General features: G+C 39.4%; 3 protein-coding genes and 1 long non-coding RNA gene across 8 annotated transcripts in view; all 4 read left to right on the forward strand.

The window, feature by feature from the left end:
* Positions 1-17,015, forward strand: part of prom (prominin) — a 44,202-nt gene extending 27,187 nt beyond the window's left edge. The window contains exons 2-9 of one of the 4 annotated variants that reach the window (XM_065227901.1): positions 13,394-13,505; positions 13,564-13,726; positions 13,815-13,870; positions 13,936-14,171; positions 14,231-14,514; positions 14,567-16,289; positions 16,345-16,446; positions 16,776-17,015. In XM_065227901.1, coding sequence (XP_065083973.1) covers positions 13,503-13,505; positions 13,564-13,726; positions 13,815-13,870; positions 13,936-14,171; positions 14,231-14,514; positions 14,567-16,289; positions 16,345-16,446; positions 16,776-16,938 — 2,730 coding nt within the window. In that variant the 5' untranslated portion in view covers positions 13,394-13,502 and the 3' untranslated portion in view covers positions 16,939-17,015. Of the gene's footprint in view, positions 1-13,393; positions 13,506-13,563; positions 13,727-13,799; positions 13,871-13,935; positions 14,172-14,230; positions 14,515-14,566; positions 16,290-16,344; positions 16,447-16,568; positions 16,749-16,775 lie in introns of those variants that run through there. The other 3 variants (XM_065227897.1, XM_065227900.1, XM_065227899.1) reach the window with 3 other exon arrangements.
* A 131-nt stretch (positions 17,016-17,146) lies between these two features.
* LOC135706410 (uncharacterized) lies at positions 17,147-18,180 on the forward strand. The gene is made up of 2 exons (XM_065228019.1): positions 17,147-17,628; positions 17,692-18,180. Exons 1-2 carry the CDS (start codon positions 17,188-17,190, stop codon positions 18,178-18,180), a joined length of 930 nt encoding a protein of 309 aa, XP_065084091.1. The 5' UTR covers positions 17,147-17,187.
* A 1,092-nt stretch (positions 18,181-19,272) lies between these two features.
* On the forward strand, positions 19,273-21,007 carry LOC135706411 (uncharacterized). 2 transcript variants are annotated; one of them, XR_010518164.1, is made up of 4 exons: positions 19,273-19,604; positions 19,674-19,912; positions 19,977-20,479; positions 20,546-21,007. It is a non-coding gene; the product is annotated as an uncharacterized LOC135706411 (long non-coding RNA). The 2 variants fall into 2 exon arrangements; XR_010518165.1 differs by having other exon boundaries at positions 19,980-20,479.
* A 430-nt stretch (positions 21,008-21,437) lies between these two features.
* Positions 21,438-22,915, forward strand: LOC135706360 (uncharacterized). The gene is made up of 3 exons (XM_065227975.1): positions 21,438-21,779; positions 21,840-21,954; positions 22,017-22,915. Exons 1-3 carry the CDS (start codon positions 21,438-21,440, stop codon positions 22,487-22,489), a joined length of 930 nt encoding a protein of 309 aa, XP_065084047.1. The 3' UTR covers positions 22,490-22,915.
* The last annotated feature ends 1,469 nt before the right edge of the window (positions 22,916-24,384 follow it).

The raw sequence follows: 24,384 nt of genomic DNA on the forward strand, positions 1-24,384 counted from the left end.
AAACAGATAAGTTTCCGTATAAAAATATTTTGGTATGATGTAGGGTATCCAAATTATTCTGAAGTTTAGACCTTCATCGTTAAAAGATCAACAGAGACTCTTAAGAGATGTTCTGCAGATATATGTTAAAAAAATCCTCGCAAATCCCAAACACCATATGACATCAAGATCAGTAAATACGTGGCGCAATAAGATCTTCATTCTAAAATTGTGATAACAAAATATCTAAGATTCCCCAAATAATCCAGGAGTTAAAATCGTGATGTTCTGCAGACTTAAAGAGATATTGTACGATGTCCTGGCTAAATTTTTGGCATCCGTAGAGCCCTGTTGTAGGATATATAGTTGAAATGACAAAATTTTGGTTTATGTTTATTTGTGTTCTGTTCTTCAACATTGCGAAAAGATATTGCTTTTTTGACATAACATGTTAAAAATATAAATATATCATATCCAGATTAATCATGAAATTATCCTTAGGGTGAAAAGGGCCGTTGATAATTTTCAAAAATTCAAAACCAGAATTAAGTTTATGAAAATGTGTTCATTGTATTCAATTTGCCTACCGGAACACAGATTTTTTTTTCTTTATTAGCGAGATTAACACAATGGCTAGTTCATCTCGTAACCGGAACACAGAGAACACATTTTCATTGACAAAAACTTTTGGTTTACGTCGAAAAAACTGTTTTTGAATTTCCAAAAATGAATGACGTCCCCATTCCCCTTAAACTTAACGGTAAATTCCCTAGCTACTCTTCTCGTAATTACCATGGAATTTGATTGAAATTCCCTAGAAATTTTCCTTAGAATAACCTTGGAATCCTTATTAAATTTCCTGTTTCAAAAATCAAATCCCTTTGAAATAAATCTCATTTTTTAAAACTAAAATTGCTCCACCGAAATTCCTTGGATTTATAATCAGAAATCCTTTGAAATTTACTTTTGAATTTTCCTGAAACATTCCTAAGAATTTAATTTGATTAGTGCACTATTTGTGGGCCTCCCTTAGCTCAGTCGGTAAAGGCGCAGCTACAGAGCAAGAGCATGCTGGAGGTGGCTGGGTTCAATTCCCGGTCCGGCCTAGGAATTTTTCGGGTTGGAAAATTTCTCGACTTCCCTGGGCATAGAAGTATTATTGGACTTGCCACACAATTATACCAATGCAAAAATGGTACAGACATCGAAAGCTCTCAATTAATATCTGTGGAAGTGCATCTAGAACACTAAGTTGAGAGCAGGCAATAAGCTTATATGCGATATGCAATAAGGTTGAAATGCGAAGAAGAAGTGCACTATTTTTTTGGAACAATCATTAGAATTCCGTTGAAGTACTTTTCTGGATCTTCTTCACGTTTATAGCCGGCGAGAGCATATCCACTTTCCAGTTGGGTGATAGACGACGTAAAAAAACAACCATAACAGGACTGCAGAACGAACGAGGAGAGCAAATAGGGTAGGATGGTGCAAAATGCACCGTTTAAGCAAAACCGTCAATTGCTGGCGTATGGAAGCTAAAATCAAGTAGAAAGTAATGGTGTATGGTTCATTACCATGTTTTCTACGAAGATCAAGTGATTTCGAACTACAAAATGATGAATTTTCATGATTTTCAAGGTATTTTATAAATTGGTTCCAAAATGATAGCGGGGCAAAACGCCTGATTCATGGTGCGATATGCACCACAACATTGGGGTAAGACGCACGACAACAATGCCCAAAACGCACCACAACACTGGGGTAAAATGCACCGAATGATAGACAAACCATAACCCCTGCAAGTAGATAATGCAAAGGGATGAGGTATTTTAAATGATTATTCCTTTACGTTATATCTGATATAATGTCTCAATAGAGTTTTAAACTGTGATTCATGAAGTAAAACATCCAAAAAAATATAAGAAATGTGAATTCGTTAATTTTTTGCGATTTTGCTGTTAAAAGCTTAATTTGCAGTCGACGAGTTTAACAACTGTGTCATATTTTGCACAAAATGCTATTTTTTAAATAAATCATTAGGTCAATATATGATTTTAGGATCAAGAATTATTTGTGAAACCTCCAATTGAAAATAAACACAATCCGTGACCCGGAAAATGCATCTGAGGAAAAGTTATCGCTGTTTTTCTATAACTGGGCATTTTACCCCAGGGGTGCATTATGGGCTGTTCTCCCTTACAAGGCTCTCTGGAGATCGAGCAACACATGTTTCGATACTTCAGGGACCTGTATGCGGCGGAAGAGACGAGGCAGGTGGGGGAAGAAATGTTCGAAACTGAGAGAGCCGTACCCGAGAACGACGAAGCCAACGCAGCTCTAATGGCAGAGATCAGCATTGACGAGTTGAAAAACTCCATCCGAACGTCGCAAAAACGTAAATCACCGGGGATCGATGGTTTGCCGGTAGAGTTCTACCTACGAACTTTCGACGTCATCTATCGAGAGCTCTACTTCGTTATTAATGAAGCTATGACGAATGAGCTCCCATCTGAATTCGCCGATGGCACTATTGTGTTGGTTAAAAAGCGAGGTGGGGATGGAACAGCAAGAGCATACCGTCCGATCAGCCTGCTCAACGTCGATTTTAAAATCCTCTCCCGCGTGATGAAGGCCCGCCTGGAACGAGTACTGCGGATCCATCGAGTCCTGAGCGCCTCTCAAAAATGCGCAAATACCGACCGTTCTATTTTCCAAGCTACACTCTCGCTCAAAGATCGTATTGCGCAGCTAATCGCGAGGAAGCAGAAGGGGAAGTTGATCTCGTTCGATCTTGACCACGCGTTCGATCGAGTCTCTCATGAGTTCCTGCATCGGACCTTGCTCTCTCTGGGCTTCGACCAGGGTTTCGTCTGTTGGCTCTCTCGAGTCGCTGCTGCCTCTTCATCACGGCTGCTAGTGAATGGGTGCCTCTCAGAGCCGTTCCGTATAGAACGGTCCGTACGTCAGGGAGACCCGATGTCGATGCTGCTGTTCGTGCTCTATCTTCATCCCCTCCTCACACGGGTGGAGCGTGTATGCGCTGGTGACCTTTGTGTTGCGTATGCTGATGACATCACGGTGATTGCCACCTCAAAACACACGATCGACCGTATTTATCAGCTGTTTGGTAGCTTCGAGATCGTATCCGGGGCAAAGCTAAATCGACTGAAAACAGTGGCGATCGATGTTGGTTTTATCAATGGAGATCCACTGACGATACCAGGGCTGCAGACAAAGGAGAATGTCAAGGTACTGGGCGTTATTTTCACCAACTCAGTGCGACTGATGGTTAAACTAAACTGGGACGCTTTAGTATCGAGGATCTCGCAACTCATATGGTTGCATAACATACGCTCCCTTTCCCTGCAGCAGTAAGTGCTACTGCTGAACATCTTCATTACAGCGAAGGTGTGGTACCTCTCGTCTGTTATTCCAACGCAATGTGCTCACACGGCGAAGCTGACATCAACGATGGGGACTTTCCTTTTTCGTGGGCTACCCGCACGAGTCCCAATGCAGCAGTTGGCGCGCAGCAGAGAGCAGGGTGGATTGAAACTGCAACTGCCGGCGATCAAATGCAAAGCACTTCTAGTCAATCGTCACCTCCAGGAGATCGTTTCCCTTCCCTATTATCAGTCCCTTCTCGCCCAAAATATTCCTCCCCCCGCCAATCTTCCTTGCCTAAAACTTCTCACACAGCAAATTCCCTTATTTCCACACCACATCCAACAAAACCCCTCCAGCGATCAAATCCATCGTTTCTACTAGGAACAAACTGAGCTATCCATAGTGGAACGAAACCATCCAGGCATCAATTGGAAAAAGATCTGGATGAACATATCATCGAGAAGGCTATCGTCGAGCCACCGTACTGATCTCTACCTGCTAGTGAACGAGAAGACGGAGCACCGTAGACTGATGAACGTCATCGGCCGTGCAAACGACCCAAACTGTCAGCACTGTGCGGTAGGAATCGAGACTTTGCAACATAAGTTTTGCGAATGCCCTCGAGTTGCTGCAGCTTGGGCACACATCCAGCGAAAATTGACGACGACGCTCGGCGGCTGGCAGAGGCTAAGCTTCGACGATCTTGTACGGCCAATCTTGGGTAACATGACAACAGCGAGAAGAAATCAAATTTTAAAAACGTTCATTAAGTACATCAACTTTGTCAATGTGAATATTAAATAGAATAGATGTAGGCGAGCTAGATTTCATTTTGACTCTAGAAGATTGATATATTTTTTAAATAGCTTGAATATGTTATTTAAGACCTACATAAATAAACAATATTTTACAAAAAAAAAAAAAAAAAAAAAAAATATCTACAGAGCACCATTTGAGGTATGTTTATAAATCTCTTTGAATTATATTTATAATTCATTTGATATCCTCCTCACGATTCAAATGCAAGTCTCTTCAGAATAACATAGGAATTCCGATAAGAACTTCCTTTCCTCTTCCCCTTGGAATTCACCTCAGAATTTGTTAGAACTATATCTTAAAATTTTCTTGGAATTATGGACACAGCTCCTTTAAATTTTCTCCATGGATTTTTCAGGAATCGTCCACAGCGTTTTCTTTGAATTTACACTTTAAATCTGTTAAAATTTACCCAACGTTTCATAGGTATTCTCAGCAGCTAGATCCCTGAAAGCTCTTTGAAGTTTCAAAGCCTAGAATCTGGGATCTTTATTTTTTTAAAGATCAAACATTTGAAATATGCTCTCAGGTCCAGATTGATTTGTTCTCAAATAGTCTAAGACTCTAAACATATTTCGTCTCTTGTTGAATATGAACAACAGAGAAATTTTTGTTGTGCCAGGGAATTTTAAAATGAAAATTTACTGGCCACACTGAGTATTTTTTAAAAGTAGACCTGCTTTTTGTTAATCACAGGCCTTTGATGTTTCGGGTAGCATTTCTCTATTATGAAATGCACAACTTTACCCAAAAAACCATCTTCCTAGGATGTTCAATTTAAACAGAAACCGTCAAAAATTGGTCCTTTGTTGATCTTTGTAAATCGGCAGGAAATATGCCCTAGGGATTTTAGCCATGCTACCAACCTAACTATCCCAATGTTTTTCTGTAATCGGACAGTATGTGTGAGAGTTTTTATTTTTCTTTTCATGTTATTAAATTGTATGATTTATTGCTCCTTATTTCCAAAGCTTTAGTGTTCGATACAAATACAAAACTAACCAAAGATTAATTTTTTTTTAGAAGCATATTATTGCGAAGGATATGATGGATGTCTTTGAGCAGATGACCCCTACCAGTGATGAGAATTGTCATTGTCATTGAAAGTCTTTCGCGCGATATTGGTTAAATTGTTTTTCACATAGTCACTGACAGACTTGATCCTCAAAAAAATCTTCGTCAAAATTTCATTCATTGTTTCATCAATGACAAAGATTCACTTGGCAACAGCAAGTGTAATTTCGTGCATTCTGTGTTACATTATTGTTATCCAAGCAGTTCAGGACGTAGATGCTTGTTCACTTGAACGGCTCCATGTAATTGTGTTGCTCAAGTCATTTAATGTCGTTATAAATTTAGTTTTTTTTTTTTAACTCTTTATTTGTTCCAAATTCAAAATAAATTACATTTCATTTTAACCTAGGTGCTCCAGTTACTGCAGTAACGTACCAGCCTTAATTGTTATGATATATATCTAAGTGTTTTTACATTGTTCATGTCTTGGCAATTCAGTATTTTAAACAGGTTTTTTAACCTGCATGTCAGTATAACAATTGATATCTTAAAACTAAAAACTAAAACTAAATCTTATCTAAGTATAAAGGGAATTAATCGTTGCAATTGAGGATTGCAACGATTTTTGCCTGAAATTATTAATTATTTTGTTGGACATTTGTGCTTAAGTCTCAACATTCGAAATTCTATGTACTTCGGTTGTACTGTACCAGGGAGGCAACTTCAAAATCATTTTCAGAATTTTGTTCTGAATCCTTTGAAGTGCTTTTTTCCTGGTAGTGCAGCAACTAGACCATATTGGCACAGCGTAAAGCATGGCCGGTCTAAAAACTTGTTTAAATATTAGAAGTTTATTTGTCAGGCAAAGTTTGGATTTCCTGTTTATAAGAGGATACAAACATTTTATATATTTGTTACATTTGGCTTGAATGCCCTCTATGTGATCTTTAAAAGTTAATTTTTGGTCAAGTATTAATCCAAGATATTTCACTTGGTTTGACCAGGAAATTGGAACTCCGTTCATAGTGACTATGTGACTACTACTAGGTTTCAAAAACGAAGCTCTAGGCTTATGTGGAAATAATATAAGTTGAGTTTTGGAAGCGTTGGGAGAAATCTTCCATTTTTGTAAATAAGAAGAGAAAATATCTAAACTTTTCTGCAGTCTGCTGCAAATAACACGAAGACTTCTTCCTTTAGCGGAGATGCCTGTGTCATCAGCGAACAAAGATTTGTGGCAACCCTGAGGCAAATCAGGGAGGTCCGAAGTGAAAATGTTATACAATATAGGCCCAAGAATGCTACCCTGAGGAACTCCTGCCCTAATAGGTAGTCGATTAGATTTGGAATTTTGATAATTTACTTGAAGAGTTCTGTCAGTTAAATAATTTTGAACTAATTTCATAATATAAAGTGGAAAATTAAACTTTTTCAATTTAGCAATCAAACCTTCATGCCAAACACTGTCGAATGCTTTTTCTATGTCTAGAAGAGCAACTCCAGTTGAGTGGCCTTCAGATTTGTTTGAACGAATTAAATTGTTAACTCTTAAGAGTTGATGAGTAGTTGAATGCCCATGGCGAAATCCAAACTGCTCATCTGCAAAAATTGAGTTCGTATTGATGTGAAGCATCATTCTATTCAAAATTATCTTTTCAAAAAGTTTACTTATTGAAGAAAGCAAACTTATTGGACGGTAGCTAGAAGCTTCAGCTGGATTTTTATCTGGCTTCAAAATTGGAACAACTTTTGCATTTTTCCATTTATCAGGAAAGTATGCCAAATGGAAACATCTGTTAAATAATTTTACCAAGAAAGACAAGGTACTCTCTGGGAGTTTTTTGATGAGGATATAGAAAATTCCATCATCACCTGGAGCTTTCATATTTTGAAATTTTTTAGTTATAGACCTTACTTCGTCCAAATCAGTCCCCCAGGAATCATCAAAAATATTTTCCCGAGAGAAAATATTCAGAAAATCGGAGGCGAACCAGCCTAAGGCTGAAAGCCTCCTAAATAAAGCTAAATTAATTAATTATTCAGAAAATCCCGAGCAACCTGATTCTCAATAGGACTAGTAAGACCCAAACTGAAATTATGGGAACTCTCGAATTGCTTAGCAAGTTTCTGAGCTTTTTCCAAATTTGTGATCAAAATTTTACCACCTTCTTTAAGCGCTGGAATAGGCTTTTGAGGTTTTTTCAAAATTTTTGTGAGTTTCCAAAAGGGTTTGGAACTCGGGTCTAATTTAGAAATATTATTTTCAAAAGTTTTGTTCCTCAGGGCAGAGAATTGCTTTTTAATTTGTTTTTGCAAATCCCGCTAGATAAACTTCATGGCAGGATCGCGTGTTCTTTGATATTGTCTCCTACGGACATTTTTAAGACGGATCAAGAGCTGAAGATCGTCGTCTATTATAATTGAATCGAATTTAACCTCGCATTTTGGTACTGAGGCAGCTCTTGATTCAACTATAGAAGTAGTCAGAGATTCAAGAGCATAATTAATTTCATCTTTGGTTTGCAAAGGAATGTTTGGATCAAAGTTATATTCCATAAATGTTCGATACTGCTCCCAATCAGCTCTATGGTAATTGAAAGTGGAGCTGTTGGGATTACAAATTATTTCTTGGGATGTTTCAAAAGTTACTGGAAGGTGATCAGAACCGAAGTCAGCATGGGTAACCAGTTGGCTACAAAGTTGACATGAATCAGTTAAGACCAAATCAATAGTGGAGGGATTTCTTGCAGAAGAAAAGCATGTTGGGCTGTTTGGATATTGAATAGTGTAATAACCTGCAGAATAATCATCAAACAGAATATTACCATTGGAATTGCTTTGAGCATTATTCCATGAGCGGTGTTTTGCATTAAAATCACCAATAATGAAGAATTTAGACCTATGACGGGTAAGTTTCTGGAGGTCACCCTTGAGAAAATTCTTTTTCTGGCCTACGCATTGGAATGGCAAATAGGCAGCTATAAACGTAAGTTGTCCAAATTTTGTTTCAACAGAAACTCCCAAAGTTTCAAAAACTTTGGTTTCAAATGAAGAAAGAATTTTATGTTTGATTCGTCTATGAATAATGATGGCAACGCCACCACAGGGTCCATCAAGACGATCATTTCTATAAATCAAGTAATTTGCGTCCTTCTTAAACTTATGGTCAGGTATAAGGAACGTTTCAGTTATAACGGCAATATGCACGTTATAAACTCTCAAAAAGTTAAATAGCTCGTCTTCATTATCTTTAAGAGATCGAGCATTCCAATTTACAATATTTAATGCTTTAAAATCCATTACTGAATTTTAAAGTCATGACAATATTATTTGCAAATTTTACTCCAGTTTGAATAGCATCAAACATGGAGTTAGATTTAAGCATATCAGAAATCATGTCAATGAATGATTTCTGTAAAAAATCCATTTTAGGGGCAGTAACGCTTCCTAAGTCAAAATTGTCAAAATTTCCGTTAGAATTACTTTGGTTAGTATTTTGATTTCTACCCGCTGCAATAGCAGCATAGGTAGCTCCATTAACTCGCTGAACATTGTTAACAGCAGAGGAATTTGTACCTGGTCGGAAACGTGGAGCGTTTCTTACCTGTCGGTTAGAACGAGATTGTAAGATCGCTTTGCGAGTCTTACATTCCCAAAAATTGGATTTGTGGTTTTCACCACAATTTGAACATTTAAATTTCTTAGGATCTTCCTTCACAGGACAGTCGTCCTTTGCGTGAGAGGAATCACCACAATTCATGCTGGCATGTAGCAATTTTTAGTTCCGTGGCCCCAACCCTGGCACTTGCGGCACTGAGTGAGGTTTTGGAAATTTCCTCCAGTCTTCCTGAAGTGTTCCCACTTCACTTGGACATGGAGCATAAGGCTAGCTTTTTCTAAGGCCTTAAGGTTGTTTAGTTCACTAGACTTGAAGTGAACTAAATAAAAATCATTAGAAATCCCGTTGCGCGAATCGCCAGGACGGGATTTCATTTTCATTTTGATTACTTGGAGTGGCACAACTCCAAGTAATTTTGCCAGTTCATCTTTGATCTGATCCAGGGATTCACCACTGGGCAGTCCTTTCATGACAACCTTGAACACACGTTCAGTTTTGGTGTCGTAAGTAAAAAAATTGTGCTTCTTCTCAGTAAGATACTTGAGAAGACATTTAAATCCGTCCAAGGTTTCAGCCAATACACGGCATTCACCCCGACGTCCAATTTGTAGAGAAAACTTAACTTTCACAAAGTTCAAAAGTTCCATGCAAAGAGCATGGAAATCGGAAGTGGTTATCACAATAGGGGGAATCTTTTCCTTCTTGGCATTAAGCCGGGAAAGTTTACTAGAATTTTTCTTGGATGATGGATCATTCTCATCATCCGTGAGCAAATCAAATTGATTACTCAAATTAATTTCTTCAGAAGGGGGGTCAAGAGTTTGCCCCTTTCTTTTGCGTTTAGGCGCCATGGCGGCAGTAAATTTTTATCCAAATCGACTTCCAAGCAGATTACTATAAGAATCTGAAGGATCGAAGAGGAATTTTCCAAATCGATATCCAAGAAGGATTACCTCGGGTAGGGTCCAAACAAGGATCGAAGAGGAATAAAGCTGAACAAGGTAGAAATTTTTACAGGTTGAGCACTGAAAAGTGCTGTTTAAATTTGTTGTAGCTTTAGGTAGTAGTAACACTTCCTTCAGCAAAAAACAAATAGATCCGCACGGCAAGAGAGCACGATGCGGACTGACGAGAAGTGCCGTAATTTATAGCGAATTCGTTTATTATTCAGTTCCAACCTGGATCGGGTATCAAGATTGGGTCTGCTTGTTTTCTGACAAACGTCAGTTTGCTCGTTTGTTTTTAAAACCTAGCTCAGGTTGAGGTTCGCACTGACAAAAAGTTCGGTTTCGCACTGGGTTGGAACTGGTTCCAACCCCGATAATAAACGAATTCGCTATTAGTTTGTGCTTTGTGTTTCCAAAAAGTCAAATCGCCGAGGAAAATACGCGACAAATGAAAGTAAACAATTGTTCGACAGTTTTTGCCGTTATATAATGATTCAGATCAAATGTATCCGAAAGTTTTATGCGCAAGGTGTTATATGGCTGTTTATCGACGATTAGAAGGTAATTCAAAATATACATTCCAATGTAAAAGATCGCCTTCTTCTTATTCTTCACATTTCAAGCTTATTGCATATCGCATATTAGCTTATTGCGTGCTCTTAACTTAGTGTTCAAGATGCACTTCCACAGTTATTAATTGAGAGCTTTCGATGCCTGTACCATTTTTGTATTGGTATAATCGTGTGGCAAGTCCAATCATACATCTATGCCCAGGGTATGCTGGATGCGAATGCTGCTAGAATGGAAGCAAGCTATCGGATATCGGAGGAGAAAACCTTATTCATCAAGTTTAATCGTTTCAGTTCTTTTTTCTATGGCATATTTTATTGTACTTTTAACGATTCTTGTTAGAATTTAGCTATAATAGTTCAAAAACAGAGAAATCTCCGAATAAAAATGTTTTGGTATGATGTAGGACATCCAAATAATTCTGAAGTTTAGACCTTCATCGTTAAAAGATCAACAGAGACGCTAAAGAGATGTTCTGCATGTATATGTTAAAAATATCCTCGCAAATCCCAAACACCATATGAAATCAAGATCAGTAAATACGTGGCGCAATAAGATCTTCATTCTAAAATTGTGATAACAAAATATCTAAGATTCCCCAAATAATCCAGGAGTTCAAATCTTGATGTTCTACAGACTTAAAGAGATATTGTACGATGTCCTGGCTAAATTTTTGGCATCCGTAGAGCCCTGTTGTAGGATATATAGTTGAAATGACAAAATTTTGGTTTATGTTTATTTGTGTTCTGTTCTTCAACATTGCGAAAAGATATTGCTTTTTTGACATAACATGTTAAAAATATTATCATATCCAGATTTATCATGAAATTATCCTTAGGGTGAAAGGGGCCGTTGATAATTTTCAAAAATTCAAAACCAGAATTAAGTTTATGAAAATGTGTTCATTGTATTCAATTTGCCTACCGGAACACAGATTTTTTTCTTTATTAGCGAGATTAACACAATGGCTAGTTCATCTCGTAACCGGAACACAGAGAACACATTTTCATTGACGAAAACTTTTGGTTTACGTCGAAAAAACTGTTTTTGAATTTCCAAAAATGAATGACGTCCCCTTTCCCCTTAAACTTAACGGTAAATTCCCTAGCTACTCTTCTCGTAATTACCATGGAATTTGATTGAAATTCCCTAGAAATTTTCCTTAGAATAACCTTGGAATCCTTATTAAATTTCCTGTTTCAAAAATAAAATTCCTTTGAAATTAATCTCATTTTTTAAAACTAAAATTGCTCCACCGAAATTCTTTGGTTTATAATCAGAAATCCTTTGAAATTTACTTTTGAATTTTCCTGAAACATTCCTAAGAATTTAATTTGATTAGTGCACTATTTGTGGGCCTCCCTTAGCTCAGTCGGTAAAGGTGCAGCTTCAAAGCAAGACCATGCTGGAGGTGGCTCGGTTCAATTCCCGGTCCGGCCTAGGAATTTTTCGGGTTGGAAAATTTCTCGACTTCCCTGGGCATAGAAGTATTATTGGACTTGCCACACAATTATACCAATGCAAAAATGGTACAGACATCGAAAGCTCTCAATTAATAACTGTGGAAGTGCATCTAGAACACTAAGTTGAGAGCAGGCAATAAGGTTGAAATGCGAAGAAGAAGCGCACTATTTTTTGGAACAATCATTAGAATTCCGTTGCAGAACTTTTCTGGATCTTCTTCAGTATTCGTTTGAAATTATCTACAGTGCACCATTTTAGTTATGTTTATAAATCTCTTTGAATTATATTTATAATTCATTTGATATCCTCCTCACGATTCAAATGCAAGTCTCTTCAGAATAACATAGGAAATCAGATAAGAACTTCCTTTCGTCTTCCCCTTGGAATTCACCTCAGAATTTCTTAGAACTATATCTTAAAATTTTCTTGGAATTATGGACACAGCCCCTTTAAATTTTCTCCATGGATTTTTCAGGAATTGTCCACAGCGTTTTCTTTGAATTTACACTTTAAATCTGTTAAAATTTACCCAACGTTTCAAAGGTATTCTCAGCAGCTAGATCCCTGAAAGCTCTTTGAAGTTTCAAAGCCTAGAATCTGGGATCTTGAACATTTGAAATATTCTCTCAGGCCCAGATTGATTTGTTCTCAAATAGTCTAAGACTCTAAACATATTTCGTCTCTTGTTGAATATGAACAACATAGAAATTTTTGAGGTTTGCACCGGGAAAACCAGGGAATTTTAAAATGAAAATTTACTGGCCACACTGAGTATTTTTTAAAAGTAGACCTGCTTTTTGTAAATCACAGGCCTTTGATGTTTCGGGTAGCATTTCTCTATTATGAAATGCACAACTTTACCCAAAAAAACCATCTTCCTAGGATGTTCAATTTAAACAGAAACCGTCAAAAGTTGGTCCTTTGTTGATCTTTGTAAATCGGCAGGAAATATGCCCTAGGAATTTTGGACATGCTACCAACCTAACTGTCCCAATGTTTTTCTGTAATCGGACAGTATGTGTGAGAGTTTTTATTTTTCTTTTCATGTTATTAAATTGTATGATTTATTGCTCCTTATTTCCAAAGCTTTAGTGTTCGATACAAATACAAAACTAACCAAAGATTAATTTTTTTTAGAAGCATATTATTGCGAAGGATATGATGGATGTCTTTGAGCAGAGGACCCCTACCAGTGCTGAACATTGTCATTGTCATTGAAAGTCTTGTTGCTCAAGTCATTTAATGTCGTTACAAATTTAGTTAATAAAACGTACGTCACTGACATCATTGTCATTGACCACTGACATAGTTTGCCTTGACTATGACTGTTAGCTCAAGTGAGTAACCAAAGCAGAATTGTCAATATCACCGTGTATTGTCAAGATTTTGCAGCACTGGCCCCTACCGTTAATACGGCACTGAACCCAATTCATAACTTCCACTAGAACACAGTATATATTTATGCATCATTACCTAATACATTAATCAGATAAATACACCAAAGCCGAGTCAACAGAATGCTGTGTATGGTTTCTAAACGCTTCCCGTATTCAAACATAGATCAAACATTCTCAATCAACATTATATCTCCTTTCAGAAGAAAAAAAAAACCATGAGCAGCCGCACAACCACACGAAAACGATGAAAAGCCAAAATTCAACGACACCAACAATCAGAAAACACGTGATCAATACTGCCATTAGGATATGGTAAGACCTCTTCTTTGGCTGCACTTAACACATCGTTATACATTCAAACTTTCCCCAGGATCCACCAACACAAAGTCCCCCTACGCTTCCGCAAGATTTCCCCGAGCCAACGGCAACCGATGCGTACATTATCCCGACGCTCGGTCTCCACGAGGGAACCTTCGTATTCTCCTACCTTTCGACGTTCCTTTCGTACATCACCCCGTACGATCTGCCAGTAGGTAAGCGGTCCCGTCGTCTGTCCTCCACGGGCAGCGGCCACGTCCTCACAGGTTTCCAAAAAATCGATTAAAGTCTATTGTATTTTAGAGCTTTTGAGAGATGCGTTCCACACGCGAGTTTCCTTTCTGCAGCTGATCATGGAGGTAGGGTTTCTAGAGTGGTAGATCGTGATTCTTTTTCGGCAACAGTTTTTTTTCTCGACTTACAGGCTTTGAAAGTCGAATCCGGATACATCTGCCTCATAGCGATATTCTTTCTGATTTCCTTGATCCCACTGTGCTACACGATCGCGTGGGGATGCTCGAAATCCGTGGACGAAGACATCAATGCGGGACCGACGGTTGATGCGATCATACAAGCCGAAGAGCTATCGTTGGAAGAGTCTCTGCAGTGTCGGAGGAGTTTCCTAGGGTTGATGTTGCAGGTTATAATTCTGTTGCTGATGTAAGCATTGGTTTGGGGAGGTTGTTGGAGTGAAGATTAATCGTTATTGGATTTTTCAGAGCAAGTGTGATCGCTATGTTTGTAACAAACGAGCAGATTGCATCTGCAATCGACCAGACGCCGATGGTGGTGAGGTCATCACTGGCCGATGCGGAGACGTTTCTCAAGGATACGGAACAACAGATTTCGTTTGTGCTGCTTGAAGGTCTTGCGACGACCGTGGATAGGATACGGAGTGATCTGAACGAACTGGATAAGCTGTTAGGGGAACCGATACAGAATCACTTGTCGTTGTTCACCGGGATCGAGATCATCTTTGAGTCGATCATGGAAATCAGCACGAGTAAGTTTTGATTATCCGATGCAAGCTGTTTCTAACAGAAGAATGTTTACAGGTAGCAACAATCTGTCCAGGCGGATTTTCCTGCTTCAGGAAACTCTAGCTAGGGCTGCGAAAATTTCATATGAAGCTGAATATCGGCTAGATGAGTTGCAGATCCAGTTATCTGTGCTGCAGCGTCAGTGTACATATCGGGATCGACCGCTTTGCGATACGCTGAAGATCAAGAACTTCGAAGAATCCGGATTGATTGACAAGATACGGAAACTGCAAAACGATCCCGTATTGGCCAAGCTGATGTCCATGGGTGAAGCCGGTAAGAACAGTACGATGAAGATGCTGACGCAGGAGTTGACGTTGGCGCGATCGATCTTCCGGAACTATAAGACGGAGTTGAAGAATACGACGGCTCCTTCCAAGGAGAACATCGAGAACTATTTGGAAGATTTGGGTAATGCGACGCTCCTGTCGACGAATACGTTTTCGAACACTTTGAATAATTTGGTCATGGAAGTGACAAAGACGGCGAACTTTTCCGACTCATTCTTCGATTACTACCGGGAAGTGGGAGCTATCCAGTGGTTAACAGGATTGACAGCGACCGTCAGCACATTGTTGGTCACATTCATACTGCTAGGAGCATTGAGCTGCGGATGTTGTCATGCTGATAACAAGGCTGGAATCACGCTGGTAGTTGGGTCGATCGTGATCTGCATGGCAAGTATGGCTTTGTCTGGGTTTGCCATGGTTGAAATGCTTCTGGGTGCACATGGGCAAGTCTTCATCTGTCATCCACTGTACGATGAACCGAACTACACCGTTCTCGGTAAACTGATTGACAAACCTGGATTGATCTACCCGGTTGAACCACAAAATGGAATAATTGACGCACTGCTGAAGTCTGCAGACCCGAACCGGACATTCTCTGTCAACGTGCCACTGGCAGCAGCTATCAACGAATGCAAACGTAACAAAGGAACATTTTCGACCTTCCAGTTGGAAGGACTACTCAATGTCTCGTCGATCATGGACTACCACAGCTATCCACATCTGGATCATGCGATTGCAGAGCTGGCTGCAACGGAGATTCCTTTCATCGGGTTCACGAAGCAGATACAAGCGATCCTGGAGGACATGTTGACCGACTCGGATATCAATCTGACTGCTTTCCGTATGGATTTGACTCAGATCTCACCGGATAAGGATGTTATCACGTTCATTGATCAGCTGCAGCGAGTTTCCGCTCAGATTCAGGATGTGGCAACGTCCTCTCGGATGACGACGCTTGGAAGTAGGGCTAAGCGGTTGCAGGTGTCACTTTTGGCACCGCTGGAGCAACTCCGCGGTGACATTGTGTACCATTTGACGGCGCTGGAGTTTCAGCTTTCCCCATGGGCGACGCAGGTCAACAAAAGCTTGATCCACCTGCGCAACGCTCAATCGTACTTGGACGCTGAAGCGGCGGAGATTTGTCACAATAAGAGTGAGCAGTTTCGAAGAAGGTTAAAGGGACATTTTGATGCTTATCGGAATCATACGAATGTCATTCTGAGTGACAAGTGCGCAAGCTGTAGGCCGTTGTTCGAGGTGTTTGACGCTATGAGGATGCTTTTCTGTCATCACATAATGGATCCGATGAATGGATTGTGGTTTTCGTCGTTCCTGTGTCTGTTCCTGTGGGCGATTGCAACTCCCGTTTCGTTGATGATGTCAACCACGTACCGGAGGCTGGAGATGGTTTCGGGAAAGCTGCAGCATTCTAATAGCAACTACTATGGGTAAGTTTTGTGATCTGGTTTTCCTGAAGTTGATCTGCAATTCGTATTGTTTCAGCAATTCCAGTTCAACTCGTTCCGAGCGGCAAGGACATCATCACCACCACCAGCAGCATTATACACAGCAGCAGGATACATCTAGTCATTGGTCTACCCAAAGGTAATTTACCCATTGAAATATGGCACTTCACAGTCTCATTGCCACGCACTGAACTAATTCAAAATTCTAACCTCTCTCCCCATGTGCACTCCAAATTGGCAATCTGACGCTTCCACATTTAGACCGCATATGGCTTCCTCAGCCGGTACCTCAGTCAACGTGCTTCCGGACATTGATAGGTCCAATTGGTAACCCACAGAATTTGTCAAAAAAGCAAAGAGCTATTCCCAGCCTCATTCCATTTCCACTCGATCGGCGGCGCCACCAACTGTGTCCCTTCTTGTTCTTCTTGTTGTTGTTCTTCCCTCTGGCCAAATGCGGATCATCAGATCTGTGTCGGTGCACATTGCCGCTGCCAAGGAGAGCTGCACCGACGACGAGATTATTGCGGACGACGAGGATGCCCATCGGGACGGCGAGGTCGTCATCGAGTACATAGAGCTGCAGATGGACGACGACGATCCAACCCAGTTTCGAGAGTGTTTGATTTGAATTTTCTACTGACATGGTTTATGCGTGCTTCATAATGGTTATATTTAATAAAAACGAGAATGATGATGTAAGTTTAAGTAGGGTTTCGTTTCATTTAGAGAGTGCTACCGGGAGCGATAAGAACTAATTGGCATTGCACAGAGATGCGGGATGACACTTTCACTTTCCGCAGCATACGTTGCTGATAGGTTTTATAAGTTGATGGTTGAATCGCTACGCGATCAGTTCGCTATTGTCTTTCTGCGGAAGATGCGGTTTTTAATAACGGTAGCAGTTGTGGTTCAGTTGTCGTTACTCTCAACATTGGTAGCGAGTGAAGTCAGTCAGAAAGATTTGCAGTTACACCCAAGTACTCCTCGAAGAGGTCGGTTCCTAGGATTGCTAGGGCTTCTAACAGGACTATCTCTGGTGGATTCCTTCGACGACAATGAACCTCGATTCAGACCTCCTGCAGGGATAGTGAAGATCAACATTGGAAGACCGGAATCGTACTACCAGTATGCGTACAATCCATACTATTACGGAGCAGTTCCGACGATCAATATAAAAATCCCTATCCGGCCAGATGGTGGGCATGATGGATTTGATGGAGCGGCGTTTGGTGGAAGTTTTGGGCAACCTGGACAATTTGGATCGCACGTTACTACCAATTTGATTGAGCCAAGACCGACGTTTGCTGATCCAGTGGCGGTGAGTTTTGTCTTTTTCCAAACTATTTTATGTTCCTGACAAATTTTTATCCTCTTTCTCCAGGAATCATCGTCAGCTGAATCGACCGAAGAAACGCCAAAGAAATCCAGGATAATAAAGAAATCAAAACGATCCAAGATTCCTTCTACCCGCATCATCCGAAGCACTTTGCGAAGCGATACGACCGATGATCAAATGGCTGAAGATGAAAATCAATTGGAAACATCTACCCTTGAATTGAGTGACCCCACCGAAACCAACCCATCAACCACGGAAGAACCTCTGATGCTTCACGGCACTGCCATCCCCATAATTGAAGACAACTCAATCACCTCCCAACGTCCATCGCAACCCATAGAATTGGCGGATTTCCCTCAACCTATTTCACAGTCCTACTTTCAACACTCAGGAAGCCTCCAAGACCCATCCGAGATCAGTCTTACAACGGTCGAACCTTTCGACCCATCGTCGTTCAGAGCGAGCCTGCCCGATCACTTGCAAAACTATCACGTCACTCATCCCGATGAATTTCGACCCATCGTTAGTGTATAATGTTCCCTCTATTCGACGCAGTAGATACAGTAAAATTGTGTCAAAGTGGCATAAATTTTGAATACACGAAAATGAAGTAAAACACCTCACACCTTCGGTTTTGCTTTGTTTACACCGCAAAAGACACGACGGGGGACAATGTCGCTCTGGTCTGATGGTCCGGACTATGTACCTATGTGTAGCACAGGTGATTATCAGTAATTTCTCACCTCAAATGAGGCTCTTCGGATCGCACCAGATGGTCGGTAGGTAGGTACGGAGTTTACAAACAGGCAGACGACGGCCGTCGCCGTCCACCGACACCGTACATGTCTGACCTGCATGATTTGCGATTCTTCGAACGACAAGACCCCTCCGCAGTCTGTCAGTCAGTTAGTCGCAGTCGGGTCACAATTAAACTACATTACGTAATTTCGGGTAGAGAAATTTACTGCATTTGAGAACCTGACTGCTGGATTGATTGGGGTTGATGGCTGGCTTGTCCGTGCGTTAAAAGTTATGATTGTGATGCGTGTGTTGTTCTGTCAGTGCAAGAAGATTCCATCTAATAGCACGTGTCGCTCGTTTTATGAACATTCTCACACTGATGGATGCTGTGATGATTCAGCAGAATACTGTATTTAAGATACTTTTGGGAAGGATTTTTATTGTGGTTCATCGGCAGATAATGATTATCATAAATCAGTAGCGATGACAAGTGCCCCTTTGGATTTATTAGTAGAATACATTTTCAGAATCTAAAAATCAGCAAAAAGATATTTCTGCATTTAGGGAAGAGCCAAGGGGTAGGTCACTCTGCACACCAATCTTGGGTTATCTTTTTTGTCAGTGTGCCGCAGGTGTACACGGTAATAAAAAAATACCCAAAAAAATAGGTTTAAAGTACTCAAAATTGAGTATATTGCTTAAAGTGTTCCGTTGGGTAAAAGTTGAACTGACAGGTAAATACTTTTTACTCATAGGTTGAGTAAATATTACAATACCTAGCGTTGAGTAAAAAAAAACTTGTAATTATGCCCTTATCATAATCATGGTGATACCAAAATATTGAAAAAAAAAAATACATAAGTCTAGATTCTCTTCGACATTCTCTAAAACACTCGCTTTTCGAGAATATAGGTGCTTCGCATTAATTGCATATTATAATATGTCTTATCGATCTTTATTTTATATTTCCCAAAATAAGCAAGTCCAAAACTACCCAACGCTAAGTTTATCAAGTATAGTTAACGTTGCGTAAAATATACTTAAAATTGGATGAAAATTTCCTCCAGTGTTATTGCAAACTACGGCGCCATAATTGTTTCGATCTTTGACAAGGCAAGTTGGTTTCTGTATATTTTTCAGTTTTAAGGATTATTTTAAACACAAAATTCGTGGACAACTCCTGTCTCGTCTCCTGATATTTTTGATTGATTGATTTTGTAAGTATAATATTATTATAACAGCATTGGTTGATTTTTAATTCTATATTAAACTTCTCTCTGCAACAGTGGATTCCGATTTTGTTTGCTGTGTTTTTTTCTAGATTTGGCTGAGCTTCCGGCAGGCTTAGCAGTGGTTGTGTGATAGCCGTTCGAGCTTACAGCAGGATCAGTGCTGTTTTGTAATTGGATCACCAGATTTTCTTGATTTGGCCGAGTGTCCGGCAGATTTGGTGAAGCTTCCTGCCAGCTACAATACGACCGTTCCGGTCAATACCGGTATTGTTCCTTGCCGTTGAGAGTATTTTGTAAGTATGACGTTATTTTAACATCATTGCTTTATCTTTAATTTAACATTAAACTTCTCTCTAGCAGTGGTAGCCGGATTGCGCTTTCACCTCGCTTGAGGTGGTTTTTTCGGTTTTGGCTGAGCTTCCGGCAGGCGTAGAGTGGTTGTGCGACAGCCGTTCCAGTTGTTAACCACTTCCCTGGTTAACGTTGGCGGTGGATTTCCTGGATTTAACTGAGCCTCCGGTAGCTTTGGCTAAGCTTCCGTTCGGCTACAGTACAATAATCGTTCCGGGTTAGTGTTGTAAGAATGATGTTATTTTAACAACATTGGTTGATTTTTAATTCTATGTTAATTTTAGGTTTCTCTCTGCAGCAGCAGTTCCATTTTCATTTCGCTTGTCGCAGATTTTCCGGATTTGGCAGAGCTTCCAGCAGATTTGGTTAAGCATCCGGCTGGCAACATAACAATAGCCATTCCAGTTGACAACTGTAGTTGGATTACACTTCCACTTCACGGTGGATTTTCCGGACTTGGCTTAACCTCTGACAGATAACATTGCAACCGTTCCAGTTGACAGTATTTTGTAAGTATGATGTTATTTTAACAACAACGATTGTTTTTTAATTATATAATCAACTTCTCTCAGTAGCAGTTGTAGAAGGATTTCGCTTTCACTTTACTTACGGTGATTTTTCCGGATTTGACTGAGCTCCTGGCAGGCGTTGCAGTGGAAGCAGCCAGTTGACAACAGTACCCGGTAATTTTTACGCTTCCTCTTCCCTTGCGGCGGATTTTCTGAATTTGGCTGAGCCCCTTGCTGATTTGGCTAAACCTCCGACCGTTCTAGTTGGCAGTATCTTGTAAGTATGATGTTATTTTAATAACATTGATTGATTTTAGGTTATATATTAAATTTCTCTCTGCAGCATTGGTAGAAGGATTGCGCAAAGCGCATTTCACTTGCGGTGGTTTTTCGGTTTGTCTGAGCTTCCGATTGGCGTACAGTCCAATCAAACGTCAAACGGTTTCGAATTGATGATATCACGGAATGGAACGGCTGCAAAAAAAATTGGACGGCGGTTCCTATGAAAAGCTCACTGGTAAGTGTGATATGTTTTTATTTAAAATCAACTATTAAGATGTTTGTTTTACTACATACTCACGTATTTTCAAGGCCTTGATTCAAAAAAGATCTCATACAGCCCTAATAAACTGTTATGGTTATTTTGCTTAACTACGTGTTTCGGGTATCATCTCAACCATTTGTAGAATGGTTCAACCATTTGGCATATCATTCGTTTATGGTAGTTTTTATTAGGGAGAGTATTAAAATACATCAGCTCAAAACAAATTTCACTATTTGTGCTTCAGTGATCTCCCGGCTTTGTAAACCATCTATTTACTATTTACTCTCATTTGTCTTAAATTTAACCTAAATTTGTTTCTACCTCAATCAGGATTGACCCTTCGCCTATAATTTGTTACTTTTACAATTTGAAGGATTATTTAAAATGAAATAACATGAATGAATGAATGAATGAATGACTTCTTTATTACAGTCCTACTTCTTTTGGCACAACGGAGGTTTGGGCAAAGGACCTCACACAGGCCTGATCGAAACGAGGGTAAGCAACATACGGAAGGACTTACTGCCCGAAGATAGGCTGTTTCGGCGAACTAAGAAGGACATCATTATTGTGGAGGACGAATGCGTTCGACATGCTGCACATCTTGCTGCACTTATTCCTACAGCAGCAAATGCTAGACAAATAGCGGAAGGAATGGCACAAACGAATGATTTACTAAAATTACTCCTACAGAAAAATAACATCCAAGACATTATTGAAACATTTCCTCACTTGCTTTCCTATGAGGGAGAGATGGTAAGTAGGTCTTTATTGGGTATCATAAACTAATTTTTATTAACAGTGTTTTTTTTACAGATCATACAGGCATTCGATCGAATCCAGGCAAATATTTATGTAGCTGGTGATTTGAAAACACTACTTCGCGTAGGACTGCTCTTCGACACTACTAGCTGGAATATGGTAGAAGATGGTAAGAAAGCTAATTATTATATCGCACGTTAAAATTATATATTTCTATTTTTCCTTATTCAGATTTTGTCAGAGGAGCTTTGAGGCTGATGAAAAAGCTGTCAAATAAAGGCATCAAGCGAACCATAATTATGGAAAATGCTAGCATGGAGGAAATTACCGCTGCACCGTTGATTAGATGGACTAAATACACGCAAACAGACATTGGATTTGATGAGAAGCTTGCGGTGAAACAATCATCCGCAACAGTTGTTGGACCACTTATCATCTGCGTAGCTGATCGATACAAACAAGGCAATATGTACGTTGTCTTCAATCAAAACGTCATTCCTTGTGGCGATTCAAGCACACGGGCTATCGAGATTTTGTTCAAATCGTTTGCTGTGCTTGGCTTGAAAGTACCAATGTTGCTCCGGAAACTCAATGACATGATATCGGTAAATGTCTGGGGAACGAAACATTACAGTAAATGTAAATCCGTCACAGAGCTAACTGTGCGATACAAGGAATTTTTGAATAATTCAACAGTCGAATGAAATGTGAAAAATTTTGTATATTGATTTGGTCAATAAAAATTGATTTTCAGTGGTCAATTAAAACTTTTATAAACTGTATTTTTATTTGTTTGATGATTGAAACAGCTTCTTTTTCCGTTAGGTTCTTCTTCATTGTCTGAAGAAATTATTACAGATTTATATATATCGTAAATTCAATGAAAACGTCACCTATTGATCTTTTTTACCACCTATATTTGCTGGCTTTATTTGGCTGGATCTTCTCCGAATCTCTTTTACCTACCGGTAAGTTAATTTTACGCAACGGTGGCTTTTTTGGGACTGCATCAATTTACCTAGCAGGAAGTTTCGCCAATTTACCCAAAATTAGGTATATCTACTTTTACCCAAATTTACCTTATTGAACGATAGTACAAGGTTGAGTCAAAAGAAGCCAATTTTGGGTAGTTTTTCATTTCCGTGTACCGATTTTGCCGGTCATAGAGCATGCTGCGACTGTTTGTAAAATACTCATCCCGGCAACCCAGTATTTCTGATACCTTGAATGTTTTGGTTTGAAATCGCAAGGATAAATCGGATTGAGGATGACGCGGGAAGTCGTGGGTGTACGAAATGTTGGTGTTTTATGTTCATAGCATCATACAAATCCTGTGTTTTAGGGTTTTAAAATGCCCTCAAAGGCAGACCAGAAACCTCGACTATCGTGCTGTGAAAAGCAACGCTTTATCAGCGGCCGGAAAGAGATGGAACCGGTGGGGAATATTGTTGGTTCCGACTATAGAGGATGATGAATAGACTTATGTAATTTGTTTTGTGTGAGTTGCATCATTATTTGAATTAATGGGGTCTATCTCTTGAGCCCACTCTAAAATCGTAGTCTGAGTTTCTCTGGTATACCTATGGTAGAGGATGGTCCTGAATATACAGTCAAGCAGCACACTCAAAGATAAATTAAATCAAAAAAGCTTAAAAAGTATGCAGATTCCCGCTTCATCTTATTGAGTCTGAGCCATGATTACTTCGGCAGTAGTCATGCAGGATTAAATTCGAAATAATCTTTCCAGTATTAAATTTTATTCTTTTTGAATATTAATAGATAATCAAAATTGATTAAAATTCAATAAAAATATTAAAATAGAATCAAAAATGATTAAAATTTATTATAAAAACATAATTTTCAATCTAATCAACCATGATCAAACCTAAGATTAAACTGGGTTTAATATCAGATGATTATTTTTTGGAAAGAGAGTATTAATTTTCAATCATTTGATATGATTAAACTGAGTTTAATGTCAAATTTATTAAATTTCAAGCTAAAATAAATAGCTTAATTTATCAGTGCACGTAATGTTGTGAACAACTTCAATGACAGTTATCCAGCAGTGCTCCCATTTTATTTACAACAATCCGATGCCTATGAGATTGTGCCGATGGATCTGCCCATCTGGATCTGAGTGACTTGCCCCTTGGGAAGAGCATTAAGAAAATTTCTAAAATGTGGGCCTGGGTTTGAATTTCCATGCGATACGTTCCGACTTATGGCAGATTTTGGTCAGGGAGCACTCGGAACATGTCCAGAACAAAAGGCTAAATGAGGATTTTTTTCCTAGAGCCTGACCCGTTCATTTTAGCCATAAACTGTCTTCAGAATATTTGTTTGTGTGAGCATCCTCCACAATTTTAACGCAACAAAAATTAGTCATAGGGTATATGTCTCTAACCTCGGATGTTCTAATTTATTTTTCTCTACTTGAGGAGCACGAGTGATTTTTTTTGAGGATATCAAGACTTTGACTCTACAACTAGAAGTCAAGCAAATAGAGATCTGAAGTTTGTGAAGTGTTAATCTGAACAATGAAGTCTGAGCAGTGATACTCAAATTCGATGGATCTGCTGTGATTTTTGTGTGGATA

The sequence above is a fragment of the Ochlerotatus camptorhynchus genome, unplaced genomic scaffold (assembly GCF_037179485.1).
Source record: "Ochlerotatus camptorhynchus isolate MF236.1 unplaced genomic scaffold, CSIRO-AGI_Acam_v1.1 ptg000277l, whole genome shotgun sequence".
NCBI classification, from domain to species: domain Eukaryota; kingdom Metazoa; phylum Arthropoda; class Insecta; order Diptera; family Culicidae; genus Ochlerotatus; species Ochlerotatus camptorhynchus.